Below are 19,928 nucleotides of genomic sequence, written 5' to 3'. Positions count from 1 at the left end.
CCTAAACACTTCTGGGCATCCACAAAATGTAAACAGACAATCATCATATCAACCGCATTCCCACTCCTAGATATAACCCAAATAATAGAAATAGGTAATTTATATATATATAAATTAGGTAGATAGATAGATAGATAGATAGATACATATGTTGCTGGGAATACTATTGAAAATACCCAAAGATCAAACAGTAAACACATCTGGCAACAGGTGAAGGGGATTCATATATGGGTGGAGATGCATGTTGCCAATGTCTACACGCCCCTTCATGGTGGACCTTGAGAAAGTCTGTGGCCTGAAAGAAGCCTGTCACAAAAGACCACCTGATAGCTGCTTCCATTCACAGGAAATGTCCAGAACTGACGAATCCAGAGAGAAGAGAGAGGCAAGGCAGAGAGCAGATGGTCAAGGGAAAGTAGATTGGGATGTGACCGGTTCAGGGAATGAGATATCCATTAGATGTGGTGAGAAACTCTGGTACTGTGTTGTTGTTGAGGGCTGTAGCATTCCGTCAGTAGCCTAAAAGCCTCTCCACAGCACACAGTACAATGCTAACACTTACATAGGGAGAAGCACAGATGATGAGAGGGCAGAAAAGCAATAACTCTGACATTTCTCCAGTCTTGGGTCACTGAGTCCCATGATCCTAGTCTCACTGGAGGATGTAACTAGCATGAGCTGAGACTCCTACCATCCCAAAGGAATACAAGCACCAGGTCTTGGGGCCATCCAGCCCTCTCACTTCCCACATAGATACTGCTCTAGCAACTCAGACCCTCATGCTGGGACAGAGGTCAGCTTGAGCAAGGGCCAATGTGGGCTGATATTCTCACAGAGGGGCAAGGCTCTGGGTGGGGACTCTAGGAGCCTGGGCAGCACACAGCAGGGAGTCCTTGGGAGAGGGTCAGGCTCTGACAGGGGAGTGTCCTCTTCATGTCTCAAATCTCTTGCCCTGACACCATTCCTTTTATTAAACAAACCAGTTAAAACCTCTTTCCATGAGGTTCAAGGAGGGCCTAGAGCCATTTCCTCATCCTCTCCCCTGGGGAATATGAAGGTGGGCATATGGACCCAGATGACCAGCCCACAGAGCACAGGGACATGGTTCTAGTGAAGCAGGTATTGCCAAACAGACTGTTGAAACTCATTCCAGGATATGTCAGCCAGAGACCAGGGACTAGTGAAGACCTTTCTCCTGGTGACACAGGGGCTTGGGATTGGCAACTGCCCCTCAAATGGAGTAAGCAAAGCAAGGGTGAAGCCCGTCCACATAAGAAACAGGAGAGAGAAGAAAATCTGGCGGCAGATAGTCATGAAACATCCACACCTGAAGTTCCTGAAGGTACACCTGCTCGAAACATCTTAAATGTGAGGACTTTGATATAATAGTTCTGTGCTAGGATAAGAGAAGCCGAGCTGGTTTCCTCTATCACTTACTGATATATCTCCAAACTGGAGGTTGACTGATAATAAAGGACCTCCCTCCCACAGGACCAGGGGGTGAGGTCAGATGCCAAACTCAGGATTTCAGAATTTCCCTGAAACCAGTTGAGTACTGGGAGAATTTGCATACTTTTCAGGATCTGCAGGATGCTTGCCCTAGGGAGTTGTATCCCACCAATCTTCAGAGAAACACAAAGCAGGATGACAAAGGATTAGAAACTTCTGTATCCCAGTGTTCCTGGAGGTATATCTGATCTAAATATCTTACATGTGAGAGCCATTGAGTTGAGCTCTCTGCTAGCTTTAGAGGAGCTGAACTGGGTTCTTGTCAATTGCAAGGAAAAACTTCATGGCTGACGTATCTCCAAACTGGTAGGAGGCTGGAAAAATAACTCTTGTGGCTAAAGGGAACCCACACACACACTGGATGGGGAGGTGAGGTCAGACACTACACTCAACAATCTGGAGTTTCATCCAGTCGGGCGGACTATGGTGTGAATCTGGATACTTAGGCAGGCACTGAGGATGCTGACCATTGGTAGTTGTATACCACCGATATGCAGAGAAACACAAAGCAGGGTTAGAAAGGTTGGAAATAGAACCAAGCTTGGCTCAAGTGATGAGTCAGTGGGACAGGGACAGTGGCGTCTGGTGAGTTCTGCTAGCTGGAGGGGAAAGGGGGAATCATGAGAGATTTTGGCAGGCATCATGACACTTGCACACCTGCATCCTGCCCCCTTCCACCTGCGGGTGCGGGGGGGCTGTGTAAGCCTCCTGCTCTGATACCTTTTCTGGTGCAAAGACCTTGTGTACATCAGCCAGATCCCTCCAGATCTCTCAGCCTGGCATGTCCCTTGTCCCTTAGAAACCTTTGCCACTTGTCTATCCTGACTCATAGATGACATAGGAGATCCTCACAGGAATCTTGGAAGAAAGAGTCAGGAGCATTCAGGGTCAACATGGAGCCAGCTGTATATCCCTGTATCTAGAGCACCTTCTTCTCATAGTGGTCTCAAATCCCTGGGGCTCTGTCCCTACCACTTTGGATATACACATTGGATTGTGATAAATCTGAGGGTGATGCAAATGCTGAACATTGGGAAGGATCCAGCCTGCTCTGACGGCTCTCTAAGAAGACATCAGTGCTCCCTATGGCTCCTTCTCCCACTCTGCTGTCTCCCCAGACAGCATTTCAATTGAAATTCTTGGCACCCATGGCTAGTTCTCTGAATTGGTAGGCAACAGTCTCTTGGGATGCTGGGAAAGGATTAGATGATAACTCATGGATGATGGGAAAATGGGGCCATTTGAATCCCGTGTCCACGTAAGAGCTGCCTGTTAGAGGCTCAGTGACTGGGAACCACAAAATGTGCCCACAAGGTCCTCAAGGAGCAATGATTCACCCGAAATGGAGAGAAAAGGGATGGATGGGAAAGGAGAAAAGAAACATTCCAAATACGGTGGCACAGACTTACCTTGCTGGATGGTTGATTCGGGTGGAGTAGCTATGAGAAAGAAACACAAGTCAGACACAAAGCACATGGGTGTTGCAACGGAATCAAAGATCAGAGAACATCATCCTATCTATCCGTCCTGAGATCAAGCCTCCATGTGGTCCTGAGTAGACAGAGCCATGGCCTGCCATAGCCTCTCAGTCCTGTGGGAGCCTAATCCTATGTCCTACTGCCATTGTCTGCCTCAATGTGGCTGAGGACTTAGGATCCAGCAGGTTGAATATCACTGTCAGGCAGACAAGCAACCAGGCACGAGGGACTATCCAACCCTCTCAGTTCTTCCACCCATACTGCACTGTCAACTCAGACCCTGAGACTGGACCAGAGGCCAGTTCAAGAGCAGAGGCCAACATAGGCTGAGACAGCAATTGAGAGGGAGGGCTCTGTGTGGGGGCTGTGGAAGCCAGGGCTGCACTCAGCAGATAGTACTTGGGAGAGGGCCAAACTCAACAGGGCAGTGTTCTCTTCATGTCTCAAATCTTTTGCACTGATTTTGTGGCAGACAAACTATCCTTTCTATGAAACACACCAGTCAAAATGTCTTTCCATGAGGTTCCAGTAGGGCCTAGTGCCAACTCCTCTCCATTACCTAGGGTAATATGAAGGGGAGCATATGGACCCTGACCAGCCCATCAGACACAGGAACAAGGTTCTAGCAGTTTTTGACAAACAAGCTACCTAGATTCTTTCCAGGAAATGCCAGTCAGTGATCAGGGCACAAGTAGAGTCCTTCTCTTATGACACAGGGGCTTGGGGTTGGCAACTGCCTCTCACATGCAGAAAGCAAAGCAAGGGTGAAGCCCGTCCACATAAGAAACAGGAGAGAGAAGAAAATCTGGCGGCAGATAGTCATGAAACATCCACACCTGACGTTCCTGAAGGTACACCTGCTCGAAACATCTTAAATGTGAGGACTTTGATATAATAGTTCTGCGCTAAGATAAGAGAAGCCGAGCTGGTTTCCTCTATCACTTACTGATATATCTCCAAACTGGAGGTTGACTGATAATAAAGGACCTCCCTCCCACAGGACCAGGGGGTGAGGTCAGATGCCAAACTCAGGATTTCAGAATTTCCCTGAAACCAGTTGAGTACTGGGAGAATTTGCATACTTTTCAGGATGTGCAGGATGCTTGCCCTAGGGAGTTGTATCCCACCAATCTTCAGAGAAACACAAAGCAGGATGACAAAGGATTAGAAACTTCTGTATCCCAGTGTTCCTGGAGGTATATCTGATCTAAATATCTTACATGTGAGAGCCATTGAGTTGAGCTCTCTGCTAGCTTTAGAGGAGCTGAACTGGGTTCTTGTCATTTGCAAGGAAAAACTTCATGGCTGACGTATCTCCAAACTGGTAGGAGGCTGGAAAAATAACTCTTGTGGCTAAAGGGAACCCCCCCACACACTGGATTGGGAGGTGAGGTCAGACACCAATCTCAACATCTGAATTCATCCAGTCTGGTTGACTATGGAGTGATTTGGATGCTTAAGCCAGCACTGAGGATGCTTACCATAGGTAGTTGTATACCACCAATCTGCAGAGAAAATTAAAATAGGATTAGAATGGATGGAAATAGAACAAACGTGGCTCAAGTAATGAGTACATAGGACAGGGACAGTGGGGTTTGGGGAGTTCTGCTAGCTGAGAGTAAAAGGGGCATTGTGATCATTTTTCACAGGGTCATGACAGTTGCACATCTGCATCCTGCCACTTTCCTCCTGGGTGTGCTGTGCAAGTCGACTGCTCTGCTAACTTATCTGTGACAAAGCATTGCCTAATCAATCAGGTCCCTTCACATCTCTCGCTTGGCGAGTTTTTTTGTCCCTTAGAAAACCCTTGCCACTTGTCTATCTTCACTCATGGACAACTGAGGGGATTCTCATATGAAGCCTGGAAGAAAGAGTCAGGGTCATCGAGGGTCAACCTGGAGCCAACTAGGTAGCCCTGTACCCAGAACACATCCATCACTCCCATCCCCTGGGCTCTGTCCCACCACTATGGATATATACATTGGATGCTGATGAATCTGAGGATCTTGTAAGCCCTGAGCTGTGGAGAGGATCCAGCCTGCTCTGATGGCCCTTCAAGAAGACATAAGTGGTCATCAGGTTCCATTCTCCCACTCAACTTGTCAGCCCAAGCTGCATACAGCTGAAATTCAAGGCACCCATGGCCTGGTCTCTGAACTTGTGGTCAGCTCTCTCCTGCAACTGTGGAAGGACTAGGTGAAAACTCATGAGCGCCATGTCTACTTAAGAGCAGCCTGATGGAGACTCAGTGACTGGGTGGGACACAAAATATGCCCATAAGTTCTCAAAAGAGCAGTAGCTTCCTCCCAAATGGGAAGAAGAGGGATGGATGGGATAGGCAAAAACGGACATTCCAAGTAGGGTCACCAAAGACTCACCTGGCTGGGGTGTGGATTGAGAGACAGCATCTGTGAAAAAGAAGGAAACAGGAGTCAGAAACAAAGCACACTTCTGTTCCAACTGGATCAGTGGTCAAGGAAATTCATCCCCTACCTACTGAGATCTAGCCTCCATGAGCTCCTGAATACACAGGGCCATGGCCTGCCATCATCTCTCAGTCCTGTGGGAGCCCCACCCTATGTCCCACTCCCCTTGCCTGCCATGGTGGGCCTGAATGCTGACATTCAGGAGGTGGAATGTCACTGCCAGGTCAGGACAGGCCACCAAAGCCATTTTGCTATTAGCAAGTGGGAACAGCAAGAATGAATCTGGGCAGTTAGCCTATTGAGACCCCCATTCCATCAGTCAGGTGCTATGCTCCCAGTGTTTACAGGCTTTTTTAGGATTACTGTAGAAGGTCAACTTGGTCCCCATAGTCCTATGTATTTCTTTGTCATTCCATGTTCTAGTGAGCTGCCGTTTCCTGCACCTTCCCCACTTCCCAAGTGCTCTTCACTGCCCTCAGAACTGGCAATTGAAACTGCCATCCTGTTCTCTGAATTGGCTTTAAGGAGGACCCAGAATAACAAACCATGGAGTGAAGGTAGTTCAGTTTACAACCAAATTCCCAAAACCTGTGCCTTGAGGAGTAACGCCCTGGGAAATAGGATGTAGACTGAGCAGATGGTCTTACTGACAGAAAGGGCACATAGCCACTGCCCACTGCATGACGGATGGTCTTCTTCACCTCCTGTGCCATTGAGGCTCCAAAGCAATACAGGTCCACACGGGAGGGAGTTGCCCCTAATGTTCCATTACAGGGAACCAGTTGTCCCCAGGAAAGCTGGCAAGGCACAGCACATCCGGGAGAGAGTCATGGGGGCACCCGTATAATTATCAGATGGAAAGATCACTAAGAATGGGGACCTGGGATTTTCGAGGTTCACCTGAGCAGATGACACCTGCATCTTCTGAGTGTCCACAGTTGTGTGAGTTCCAGCCATTGTGGGGGCAGCTCCACAGGTAGGACTCGTGCCCAGAGCAGCGCACATTGTCCAGCACAATCGGGCCTGAGCCCTGACCAAAGCGGGCATAACCTGGGGCCGAGGTGGCCCAGCCACAGCCCAGCTGCCTGCAGACCACGTTGGCATCACTGGTGTCCCAGTCGTCATCACACACGGTGCCCCACGAGCCTCCGTACAGGACCTCTACGCGGCCCTGACACCGGTCACCTCCGTTCACCAGCCTCAGGGCCAAACCCGATTCGGTCCCTGGCAGAAGACAGGAAAACAGTCTTTCTCTGTGTCCTTGAAGGAAGAACTCCTGCACTCTCAGTACTGGACCATTCCCTTCAGGGGGTGCATGCTGTGGGTTCAATTAATGTTCCCCAGCAACAGGACTCTCCTAAACGCCTTCAACCTCATTCCAACTCAAGGGCCCGTTTGATGCTATCCTTGAATGTCAGTGGACTAACACATGTTCACTGATGGTTGTCCACAATGTCAGGATTTCAATCCTGAACCCCATATACAAGGGGAAAGTAGAAGCCCGCTTCCTCACATCGGACGACTGGACCACCCTGAACACTTGCTTCAGGCCCAGGGATCCAACACAGCAGCCACCAGCAGCCACGATGCTGTCCTACATCGTAGTGTTCGGAGAGTCTACCTTCACCCCACTGTCCTATATCAGGGACGCTCCTCCTGGACCCAAAGCTTGGGCTGAAGGATCTTTTTCCGATGATCATTTGCTCTTGTTCTCTCCAGCCCCAGGCTTGTACTGAATCTTAAACAATCCTCTGATAATTGTGACAATGGGTGGTAGTAACTGTCACTGAATTGGAGCTGTGCATACTTAGAGCTGTGGTGGCCTCTGGGTGGCAGAAAAGAAACAAAACGTAGTAGCATTAGGCCTCCTTGCAGGAAGGTCACTTGCCACATTCAGTACTAGATGACACAGCATGATTCCTCAGTCTCCCTTGGACCCTGCCTTCACTACCCAAAGGGCTGGCCCCGCGCACTGACCATACCTGGTCCTCAGACCTTCAGGTGTCTAAAACGTGAGGGCTCTGCTCTTTGAAGAAGAAGGACACGTGCAGCAAGCTCATGAACATACCCCCACCATCACTAGCCTGCAGGAGATGCAAGTCCTAACCACAGTGAAAGAGCACCTCCCGCCCACTAGATGACTACAATAAAAGAGAATGAAGAAGTGTTGGCGAGGATGTGGAGAAAGCGGAACCCTCAGAAGCTCCAGGGGGAAACCGAATTTGGTCCATCTGCTACCCTAAACACTTCTGGGCATCCACAAAATGTAAACAGAAAATCATCATATCAACCGCATTCCCACTCCTAGATATAACCCAAATAATAGAAATAGGTAATTTATATATATATATAAATTAGGTAGATGGATAGATAGATAGATAGATAGATAGATACATATGTTGCTGGGAATACTATTGAAAATACCCAAAGATCAAACAGTAAACACGTCTGGCAACAGGTGAAGGGGATTCATATATGGGTGGAGATGCATGTTGCCAATGTCTACACGCCCCTTCATGGTGGACCTTGAGAAAGTCTGTGGCCTGAAAGAAGCCTGTCACAAAAGACCACCTGATAGCTGCTTCCTTTCACAGGAAATGTCCAGAACTGACGAATCCAGAGAGAAGAGAGAGGCAAGGCAGAGAGCAGATGGTCAAGGGAAAGTAGATTGGGATGTGACCGGTTCAGGGAATGAGATATCCATTAGATGTGGTGAGAAACTCTGGTACCGTGTTGTTGTTGAGGGCTGTAGCATTCCGTCAGTAGCCTAAAAGCCTCTCCACAGCACACAGTACAATGCTAACACTTACATAGGGAGAAGCACAGATGATGAGAGGGCAGAAAAGCAATAACTCTGACTTTTCTCCAGTCTTGGGTCACTGAGTCCCATGATCCTAGTCTCACTGGAGGATGTAACTAGCATGAGCTGAGACTCCTACCATCCCAAAGGAATACAAGCACCAGGTCTTGGGGCCATCCAGCCCTCTCACTTCCCACATAGATACTGCTCTAGCAACTCAGACCCTCATGCTGGGACAGAGGTCAGCTTGAGCAAGGGCCAATGTGGGCTGATTTTCTCACAGAGGGGCAAGGCTCTGGGTGGGGACTCTAGGAGCCTGGGCAGCACACAGCAGGGAGACCTTGGGAGAGGGTCAGTCTCTGACAGGGGAGTGTCCTCTTCATGTCTCAAATCTCTTGCCCTGACACCATTCCTTTTATTAAACAAACCAGTTAAACCTCTTTCCATGAGGTTCAAGGAGGGCCTAGAGCCATTTCCTCATCCTCTCCCCTGGGGAATATGAAGGTGGGCATATGGACCCAGATGACCAGCCCACAGAGCACAGGGACGTGGTTCTAGTGAAGCAGGTATTGCCAAACAGACTGTTGAAACTCATTCCAGGATATGTCAGCCAGAGACCAGGGACTAGTGAAGACCTTTCTCCTGGTGACACAGGGGCTTGGGGTGGCAACTGCCCCTCACATGGAGTAAGCAAAGCAAGGGTGAAGCCCGTCCACATAAGAAACAGGAGAGAGAAGAAAATCTGGCGGCAGATAGTCATGAAACATCCACACCTGAAGTTCCTGAAGGTACACCTGCTCTAAACATCTTAAATGTGAGGACTTTGATATAATAGTTCTGTGCTAGGATAAGAGAAGCCAAGCTGGTTTCCTCTATCACTTACTGATATATCTCCAAACTGGTGGTTGACTGATAATAATCACGTTTGGATAAAGGACCTCCCTCCCACAGGACCAGGGGGTGAGGTCAGATGCCAAACTCAGGATTTCAGAATTTCCCTGAAACCAGTTGAGTACTGGGAGAATTTGCATACTTTTCAGGATGTGCAGGATGCTTGCCCTAGGGAGTTGTATCCCACCAATCTTCAGAGAAACACAAAGCAGGATGACAAAGGATTAGAAACTTCTGTATCCCAGTGTTCCTGGAGGTATATCTGATCTAAATATCTTACATGTGAGAGCCATTGAGTTGAGCTCTCTGCTAGCTTTAGAGGAGCTGAACTGGGTTCTTGTCAAATGCAAACAAAAACGTCATGACTGACATCTCCCCAAACTGGTAGGAGGCTGGAAAAATAACTCTTGTGGCTAAAGGGAACCCCCACACACACTGGATGGGGAGGTGAGGTCAGACACTACACTCAACAATCTGGAGTTTCATCCAGTCGGGCTGACTATGGTGTGAATCTGGATACTTAGGCAGGCACTGAGGATGCTGACCATTGGTAGTTGTATACCACCGATATGCAGAGAAACACAAAGCAGGGTTAGAAAGGTTGGAAATAGAACCAAGCTTGGCTCAAGTGATGAGTCAGTGGGACAGGGACAGTGGCGTCTGGTGAGTTCTGCTAGCTGGAGGGGAAAGGGGGAATCATGAGAGTTTTTGGCAGGCATCATGACACTTGCACACCTGCATCCTGCCCCCTTCCACCTGCGGGGGGCGGGGCTGTGCAAGCCTCCTGCTCTGATACCTTTTCTGGTGCAAAGACCTTGTGTACATCAGCCAGATCCCTCCACATCTCTCAGCCTGGCATGTCCCTTGTCCCTTAGAAACCTTTGCCACTTGTCTATCTTGACTCATAGATGACGCAGGAGATCCTCACAGGAATCTTGGAAGAAGGAGTCAGGAGCATTCAGGGTCAACATGGAGCCAGCTGTATATCCCTGTATCTAGAGCACCTTCTTCTCATAGTGGTCTCAAATCCCTGGGGCTCTGTCCCTACCACTTTGGATATACACATTGGATTGTGATAAATCTGAGGGTGATGCAAATGCTGAACATTGGGAAGGGTCCAGCCTGCTCTGACGGCTCTCTAAGAAGACATCAGTGCTCCCTATGGTTCCTTCTCCCACTCTGCTGTCTCCCCAGACAGCATTTCAATTGAAATTCTTGGCACCCATGGCTAGTTCTCTGAATTGGTAGGCAACAGTCTCTTGGGATGCTGGGAAAGGATTAGATGATAACTCATGGATGATGGGAAAATGGGGCCATTTGAATCCCGTGTCCACGTAAGAGCTGCCTGTTAGAGGCTCAGTGACTGGGAACCACAAAATGTGCCCACAAGGTCCTCAAGGAGCAATGATTCACCCGAAATGGAGAGAAAAGGGATGGATGGGAAAGGAGAAAAGAAACATTCCAAATACGGTGGCACAGACTTACCTGGCTGGATGGTTGATTCGGGTGGAGTAGCTATGAGAAAGAAACACAAGTCAGACACAAAGCACATGGGTGTTGCAACGGAATCAAAGATCAGAGAACATCATCCTATCTATCCGTCCTGAGATCAAGCCTCCATGTGGTCCTGAGTAGACAGACCATGGCCTGCCATAGCTTCTCAGTCCTGTGGGAGCCTAATCCTATGTCCTACTGCCATTGTCTGCCTCAATGTGGCTGAGGACTTAGGATCCAGCAGGTTGAATATCACTGCCAGGCTCAAAACAGGCCACGAAAGTCATTGCACTATCTCCATTTGGGAACAGCAAGAATGAGTTTGGACACAGCCTGAAATAGCTCGGAGTCCACTAGCTCAGGGGCAATGGTCTCAGTCTTTACAGGTAGTTTGGTCCTGGTAGGGGGTCAGGCTCAGCAATGGGGAACTAGCTAACAAGTTGGGGGTCATAGCTCTGTAATGAGATCAAAGGCAGCCAATTAAGTTGATGGGAAGAAAACATTCAAGGACATCCACAAGTGGCCATTTCAGTTCTTAGGCATGAAGGAAAGCTGTTGAGCAATAGCCATTCCAGGATGGAAAATTTACTTGTAAAGAGTTGATTAGTTGTGAAATTATCCATTTACTGTCTGCCTCCCTTCTTGCGGAACTTTTGTGGTAACCCAAGTAATATCTTCGATTTCTTTAAAAGAAGGGGAGTAGATCTCCTTATTGAAACAAAAGTTACCCACAAGGCAGGAAGGATTAAAAGGCTGCATGTCTCGAGGGAGAGGCAGCCTGTGTGTGTGCGTATATCTTGGGTGCAGTGTATGGCGGGCCAGGTCTGTGTAGTTTACATGCACAAGGTCAAGCAGCCTGTGCATTTACAGGCCTCTACTGCATGGACAGCCTATCTGGAGATGATAACCCCGTGTCCTTAGATGGAAACATATGATACCTACCATAAGTGGTTGTAGATGAAGGGTGCCACCAATCTAAAAAGAAAATGAAGTAATTTCAGGACTTTAGTGGAAAAGTTTTCACTCTGTGCTCATTAGTTTGGTAAGAAAAGGTCAATTCTATCTTTTCCTGATGAACTTTTCAGAGTCTGGGCAATTCCACTTTACGCTGTGGATGGGCCAGATGGCTTGGAGTATGGCGCTAGTACTTCCCAGCATACTCGGCACTGAGTGAATTTCCACCGTGTGGCAGAAAACACTTTAAGGATGCCTCTCTCAACATGAAGGAATTCAGGAACACGCAAGCACTGGTAGGAGTTCTGTTGGTGTGTATTTCTCAGACAACCCCAATTCTGACTTGAACTTTTACTTTATCTGATATGAACAGAGGGGATCAAATGCTCTTCCACTACAGACTTATGAGTAAACCCTCAGAGCAGAGAGGGGCAGAGGATACAGATGGGCCAGTTGTCTCAACTTAGGAGCCAACACCCTAGGGACTTAGTTGCTGGTCACTGTAGCAAATACCAGAGTCCTCCAAGGGGAGAGCCTCGTCCTCTCTTCCAACTTCTAGAAACATGAGAGTCAAATATCAGACATGATTCATGCTGGGCTGGGCACAGCTACTCACCTGTCGTATTGGGAGGGTTTCCAGTAGATGCTGCAAAGTAAGAGGACACATCATCAGTCTGTGAACGATGTGCAGAAAGAGGCCTCTCAGGCTTCAGACAAACAGAAGTGCTGAGGGTCTGTCCCCGCTAGAACTAAGAAAGACTTGCGGGGAGTTGGTCCTGAGGGAGTAGAGCTGGTAATACCCTCAGGGGCAGGATCCCACAAGGAACAGTGTGGCAGGAATTTGGTCTCTAAACCATTATGCCCATTCAAACAGGACTCCTCCACCGGCACTTTAAAGAAGGTGCTATGATCCACCTGAAAAACTGATGTACGTCAGGATGATGGGTGATGCAGCTTCCTCTCAAGCTATGGGAGAAAGCCCTGCCCGTCCATGACACTCAGGAATATGAAATAACAGTGAAAGAAATGAGTTTTATCTAGAAAAAAATAACAAACAGAAACAGAGGGCCAGCATTGTAAGGACCCACCTGAACAGATGACACTTGCGTCCTCATAGTGCCCACAGTTGTGTGAATTCCAGCCACTGTGGCTACAGCTCCACAGGTAGGACTCATACCCAGAACAGCTCACGTCGTCCAGCACAATCGGGCCAGATCCCTGACCAAAGTGGGCATTGTGTGGGGCCGAGGTGGCCCAGCCACAGCCCAGTTGCCTGCAGACCACGTTGGCATCATTCGTGTCCCAGCCGTCATCACACACGGTGCCCCATGAGCCTCTGTACAGGACCTCCACGCGGCCCTGACACCGGTCACCCTCCATTCACCAGCCTCAGGGCCAACCCCGAATCAGTCTCTAGTGGGAGACAGGAAATTTTTCTGGTTTTGAAGGAAGAACTCCTGTACTCTGATTGTAAGATAATTCCTTTCAGGGGACACAAGTTCTGGTTTCAATTAATGTTCCCCAGCAACAGGGGTCTCAGAATCTTGCTCCTCATCATCCTTAAGGGGCTACTTGATGTTACCCCCCGAGTGTCAGCTGATGTATGCATGTAACAACTGATTGCACACCATATCAGGATTTGAAATCCTAAGGCTGGGTCCCACAATGCAAGGGAGAATATGAGGAGCCGGTAGTCTGACATGGACCATTGAGACCACCCAGAACGTGTGCTTCAGCCCCAAAGATCCATCCAGCCTCCAAGAAGGAGCAGTCCTAGGTCCTAGTGTTCAGAGAGTCTACTTTCACCCAACGGTCCTGATCACAGACCCTTCTCCCGAGCCCAAGGCTTGTTCTGAAGGATCCCTTTCTGCTGACCACTTGATCCTGTTCTCTCAAGCCCCATGCTTGTACTGCATCTCAACAATCCTCTGATTATCAAGAAGATGGGCAGGAGTAACTAATCACTCATCTTAGCTGTGCATACATAGTGCTGCCTAGGACTCTGGAGGCAGAAAAGTAACAAAACATGGTAGCATTAGGCCTCCTTGCAAAATGGGCATTTTCTAAGTTAAGCAGGAGACCACACATTACGTTTCCTCAGTCTCCTATGTATCCTGCCTTCTTTCTGCCATGAGCTAGACAGTGGCACTGACAGTAGTCTGGTCCTAGGGCCTCAAGGGTCTATAAAGTGAGGGACTCTGCTCTACAAAGAAGAGAGACACGTGCATCGACCAAGTGAACACATCCCCACCATAAGTATCCTTGCAGAGATAAAAATCCTACACATGGTGAGAAAGTACCTCCTGCCTACAAGATGGCTAAAATAAAAGACACAGAAGAAGTGTTGGTGAGGATGTGGAGAAACCAGAGCTCTCCAATGCCACCTAGGGAAACCTGAATTGGTACAGCTGCTATGCTAAACATTTCTTTGTTTCCTCCAAACGGAAATATATAATCATCATGTGACTCGCAATTTCACTCCTAGATACTCACTCAGAGGAGTTGGAAATAGGTGTTTGACAAAAATCATGTGCACAGAAGGTCCGGGAAGATGATTCAACATAGTCAGGGATGGAAACACTCCACTTCATCTGTCCATCAACAGATGAATGGGATCATAATATGGGTGGGGATACATGTTGCCAAAGTTTACACACTTCTTTGTGGTGAGTTCTGAGAAAAGTCTGCTGGCTGGCTGAAAGAAGCCAGTCACAAAAGGCAACATGATGGCTACCTCCATTCGCAGAAATGTTCAGAAATGCAAATCTAGACAAAGAAGGCAGCCAGGTGAGAGCTGGGGGAACACAGGTACGGGTTTGGACTAGTTCAGGGTATGGGATATTCATTAAGGCGATAAGAAACTCTGGAACTAAATAACTGATGCTTGTAGCAATCATTAAACTAAGAAGTCTCAACTACCTAGTAAATTGGTACGTTTTATATTTAGAGTAATCACAGACCCTGAAAGGGCAGAAAAGCATTAATTTTTGGCCTTTTCTCTAGTGCTGGGGCACTGAATCCATGATCTCAGTCTCACTGGAGGGGTGTACTTAGCATGAGCTGAGATTCCTACAGTCCTACAAGGAAGACAAGCAGCCAGGCACGAGGGACTATCCAGACCTTTCAGTTCTTCCACCCATACTGCACTGTCAACTCAGACCCTGACACTGGACCAGAGGCCAGTTCAAGAGCAGAGGCCAACATAGGCTGAGACACCTATTGAGAGGGAGGGCTCTGTGTGGGTGCTGTGGAAGCCAGGGCTGCACTCAGCAGATAGTACTTGGGAGAGGGCCAAACGCAACAGGCAGTGTTCTCCTTCATGTCTCAATTCTCTTGCACTGATTTTGTTGTAGACCAAACTATCCTTGCTGTGGAACACACAAGTCAAAACCTTTTCTGTGACGTTCAAGTGGGAACTAGAGCCAACTCCTCTCCATTTCCCCGGGCAGAATACGAAGGTGGGCATATGGACCCTGACCAGCCCATCAGACACAGGAACATGGTCCATTGAAGCAAGTATTGCCAAGCAGACTATCTAAGTCCTCACATGAAATGTCAGCCAGCCCTCTGGGCACAAGCAGAGTCCTTCTATGACACAGGGGCTTAAGGCTGGCAACTGCCTCTCACATTCAGAAAGCAAAGCAAGGGTGAAGCCCGTCCATATAAGAAACAGGAGAGAGAAGAAATCTGGCGGCAGATACTCATGAAACATCCACACCTGACGTTCCTGAAGGTACACCTGCTCGAAACATCTTAAATGTGAGTGACTTTGATATAATAGTTCTGTGCTAGGATAAGAGAAGCCAGCTGGTTTCCTCTATCACTTACTGATATATCTCCAAACTGGTGGTTGACTGATAATAATCACATTTGGATAAAGGACCTCCCTCCCACAGGACCAGGGGGTGAGGTCAGATGCCAAACTCAGGATTTCAGAATTTCCCTGAAACCAGTTGAGTACTGGGAGAATTTGCATACTTTTCAGGATGTGCAGGATGCTTGCCCTAGGGAGTTGTATCCCACCAATCTTCAGAGAAACACAAAGCAGGATGACAAAGGATTAGAAACTTCTGTATCCCAGTGTTCCTGGAGGTATATCTGATCTAAATATCTTACATGTGAGAGCCATTGAGTTGAGCTCTCTGCTAGCTTTAGAGGAGCTGAACTGGGTTCTTGTCAAATGCAAACAAAAACGTCATGACTGACATCTCCCCAAACTGGTAGGAGGCTGGAAAAAAAACTCTTGTGGCTAAAGGGAACCCACACACACACTGGATGGGGAGGTGAGGTCAGACACTACACTCAACAATCTGGAGTTTCATCCAGTCGGGGACTATGGTGTGAATCTGGATACTTAGGCAGGCACTGAGGATGCTGACCATTGGTAGTTGTATACCACCGATATGCAGAGAAACACAAAGCAGGGTTAGAAAGGTTGGAAATAGAACCAAGCTTGGCTCAAGTGATGAGTCAGTGGGACAGGGACAGTGGCGTCTGGTGAGTTCTGTTAGCTGGAGGGGAAAGGGGGAATCATGAGAGATTTTGGCAGGCATCATGACACTTGCACACCTGCATCCTGCCCCCTTCCACCTGCAGGGGGAGGGGCTGTGCAAGCCTCCTGCTCTGATACCTTTTCTGGTGCAAAGACCTTGTGTACATCAGCCAGATCCCTCCACATCTCTCAGCCTGGCATGTCCCTTGTCCCTTAGAAACCTTTGCCACTTGTCTATCTTGACTCATAGATGACGTAGGAGATCCTCACAGGAATCTTGGAAGAAGGAGTCAGGAGCATTCAGGGTCAACATGGAGCCAGCTGTATATCCCTGTATCTAGAGCACCTTCTTCTCATAGTGGTCTCAAATCCCTGGGGCTCTGTCCCTACCACTTTGGATATACACATTGGATTGTGATAAATCTGAGGGTGATGCAAATGCTGAACATTGGGAAGGTCCAGCCTGCTCTGACGGCTCTCTAAGAAGACATCAGTGCTCCCTATGGCTCCTTCTCCCACTCTGCTGTCTCCCCAGACAGCATTTCATTGAAATTCTTGGCACCCATGGCTAGTTCTCTGAATTGGTAGGCAACAGTCTCTTGGGATGCTGGGAAAGGATTAGATGATAACTCATGGATGATGGGAAAATGGGGCCATTTGAATCCCGTGTCCACGTAAGAGCTGCCTGTTAGAGGCTCAGTGACTGGGAACCACAAAATGTGCCCACAAGGTCCTCAAGGAGCAATGATTCACCCGAAATGGAGAGAAAAGGGATGGATGGGAAAGGAGAAAAGAAACATTCCAAATACGGTGGCACAGACTTACCTGCTGGATGGTTGATTCGGGTGGAGTAGCTATGAGAAAGAAACACAAGTCAGACACAAAGCACATGGGTGTTGCAACGGAATCAAAGATCAGAGAACATCATCCTATCTATCCGTCCTGAGATCAAGCCTCCATGTGGTCCTGAGTAGACAGAGCCATGGCCTGCCATAGCCTCTCAGTCCTGTGGGAGCCTAATCCTATGTCCTACTGCCATTGTCTGCCTCAATGTGGCTGAGGACTTAGGATCCAGCAGGTTGAATATCACTGTCAGGCAGACAAGCAACCAGGCACGAGGGACTATCCAACCCTCTCAGTTCTTCCACCCATACTGCACTGTCAACTCAGACCCTGACACTGGACCAGAGGCCAGTTCAAGAGCAGAGGCCAACATAGGCTGAGACAGCAATTGAGAGGTAGGGCTCTGTGTGGGGGCTGTGGAAGCCAGGGCTGCACTCAGCAGATAGTACTTGGGAGAGGGCCAAACTCAACAGGGCAGTGTTCTCTTCATGTCTCAAATCTTTTGCACTGATTTTGTGGCAGACAAACTATCCTTTCTATGAAACACACCAGTCAAAATGTCTTTCCATGAGGTTCCAGTAGGGCCTAGTGCCAACTCCTCTCCATTACCTAGGGTAATATGAAGGGAGCATATGGACCCTGACCAGCCCATCAGACACAGGAACAAGGTTCTAGCAGTTTTTTCAAACAGGCTACCTAGATTCTTTCCAGGAAATGCCAGTCAGTGTCAGGGCACAAGTAGAGTCCTTCTCTTATGACACAGGGGCTTGGGGTTGGCAACTGCCTCTCACATGCAGAAAGCAAAGCAAGGGTGAAGCCCGTCCACATAAGAAACAGGAGAGAGAAGAAAATCTGGTGGCAGATAGTCATGAAACATCCACACTTGAAGTTCCTGAAGGTACACCTGCTCTAAACATCTTAAATGTGAGTGACTTTGATATAATAGTTCTGCGCTAGGATAAGAGAAGCCAAGCTGGTTTCCTCTATCACTTACTGATATATCTCCAAACTGGAGGTTGACTGATAATAAAGGACCTCCCTCCCACAGGACCAGGGGGTGAGGTCAGATGCCAAACTCAGGATTTCAGAATTTCCCTGAAACCAGTTGAGTACTGGGAGAATTTGCATACTTTTCAGGATCTGCAGGATGCTTGCCCTAGGGAGATGTATCCCACCAATCTTCAGAGAAACACAAAGCAGGATGACAAAGGATTAGAAACTTCTGTATCCCAGTGTTCCTGGAGGTATATCTGATCTAAATATCTTAAATGTGAGAGCCATTGAGTTGAGCTCTCTGCTAGCTTTAGAGGAGCTGAACTGGGTTCTTGTCAATTGCAAGGAAAAACTTCATGGCTGACGTATCTCCAAACTGGTAGGAGGCTGGAAAAATAACTCTTGTGGCTAAAGGGAACCCCCACACACACTGGATTGGGAGGTGAGGTCAGACACCAATCTCAACATCTGAATTCATCCAGTCTGGTTGACTATGGAGTGATTTGGATGCTTAAGCCAGCACTGAGGATGCTTACCATAGGTAGTTGTATACCACCAATCTGCAGAGAAAATTAAAATAGGATTAGAATGGATGGAAATAGAACAAACGTGGCTCAAGTAATGAGTACATAGGACAGGGACAGTGGGGTTTGGGGAGTTCCGCTAGCTGAGAGTAAAAGGGGCATTGTGATCATTTTTCACAGGGTCATGACAGTTGCACATCTGCATCCTGCCACTTTCCTCCTGGGTGTGCTGTGCAAGTCGACTGCTCTGCTAACTTATCTGTGACAAAGCATTGCCTACATCAATCAGGTCCCTTCACATCTCTCGCTTGGCGAGTTTTTTTGTCCCTTAGAAAACCCTTGCCACTTGACTATCTTCACTCATGGACAACTGAGGGGATTCTCATATGAAGCCTGGAAGAAAGAGTCAGGGTCATCGAGGGTCAACCTGGAGCCAACTAGGTAGCCCTGTACCCAGAACACATCCATCACTCCCATCCCCTGGGCTCTGTCCCACCCAATGGATATATACATTGGATGCTGATGAATCTGAGGATCTTGTAAGCCCTGAGCTGTGGAGAGGTTCCAGCCTGCTCTGATGGCCCTTCAAGAAGACATAAGTGGTCATCATTCCATTCTCCCACTCAACTTGTCAGCCCAAGCTGCATACAGCTGAAATTCAAGGCACCCATGGCCTGGTCTCTGAACTTGTGGTCAGCTCTCTCCTGCAACTGTGGAAGGACTAGGTGAAAACTCATGAGCGCCATGTCTACTTAAGAGCAGCCTGATGGAGACTCAGTGACTGGGTGGGACACAAAATATGCCCATAAGTTCTCAAAAGAGCAGTAGCTTCCTCCCAAATGGGGAAGAGGGATGGATGGGATAGGCAAAACGGACATTCCAAGTAGGGTCACCAAAGACTCACCTGGCTGGGGTGTGGATTGAGAGACAGCATCTGTGAAAAAGAAGGAAACAGGAGTCAGAAACAAAGCACACTTCTGTTCCAACTGGATCAGTGGTCAAGGAAATTCATCCCCTACCTACTGAGATCTAGCCTCCATGAGCTCCTGAATACACAGAGCCATGGCCTGCCATCATCTCTCAGTCCTGTGGGAGCCCCACCCTATGTCCCACTCCCCTTGCCTGCCATGGTGGGCCTGAATGCTGACATTCAGGAGGTGGAATGTCACTGCCAGGTCAGGACAGGCCACCAAAGCCATTTTGCTATTAGCAAGTGGGAACAGCAAGAATGAATCTGGGCAGTTAGCCTATTGAGACCCCCATTCCACCAGTCAGGTGCTATGCTCCCAGTGTTTACAGGCTTTTTTAGGATTACTGTAGAAGGTCAACTTGGTCCCCATAGTCCTATGTATTTCTTTGTCATTCCATGTTCTAGTGAGCTGCCGTTTCCTGCACCTTCCCCACTTCCCAAGTGCTCTTCACTGCCCTCAGAACTGGCAATTGAAACTGCCATCCTGTTCTCTGAATTGGCTTTAAGGAGGACCCAGAATAACAAACCATGGAGTGAAGGTAGTTCAGTTTACA

At 48.2% G+C, this 19,928-nt stretch overlaps 1 protein-coding gene across 1 annotated transcript in view; it reads right to left on the bottom strand.

Moving 5' to 3' along the window:
• Window positions 1-19,928, bottom strand: part of DMBT1 (deleted in malignant brain tumors 1) — a 150,534-nt gene that overhangs the window by 56,713 nt on the left and 73,893 nt on the right. Inside the window, 7 exon segments of the mRNA XM_038579001.1 lie at window positions 2,919-2,948; window positions 4,469-4,492; window positions 5,366-5,395; window positions 6,314-6,637; window positions 10,590-10,619; window positions 18,417-18,440; window positions 19,309-19,338. Coding sequence (XP_038434929.1) covers window positions 2,919-2,948; window positions 4,469-4,492; window positions 5,366-5,395; window positions 6,314-6,637; window positions 10,590-10,619; window positions 18,417-18,440; window positions 19,309-19,338 — 492 coding nt within the window.

This window comes from Canis lupus, chromosome 28 (genome assembly GCF_011100685.1).
Source record: "Canis lupus familiaris isolate Mischka breed German Shepherd chromosome 28, alternate assembly UU_Cfam_GSD_1.0, whole genome shotgun sequence".
NCBI classification, from domain to species: Eukaryota; Metazoa; Chordata; class Mammalia; order Carnivora; family Canidae; genus Canis; species Canis lupus.
This window is presented reverse-complemented; position numbering and strand designations above follow the sequence as displayed.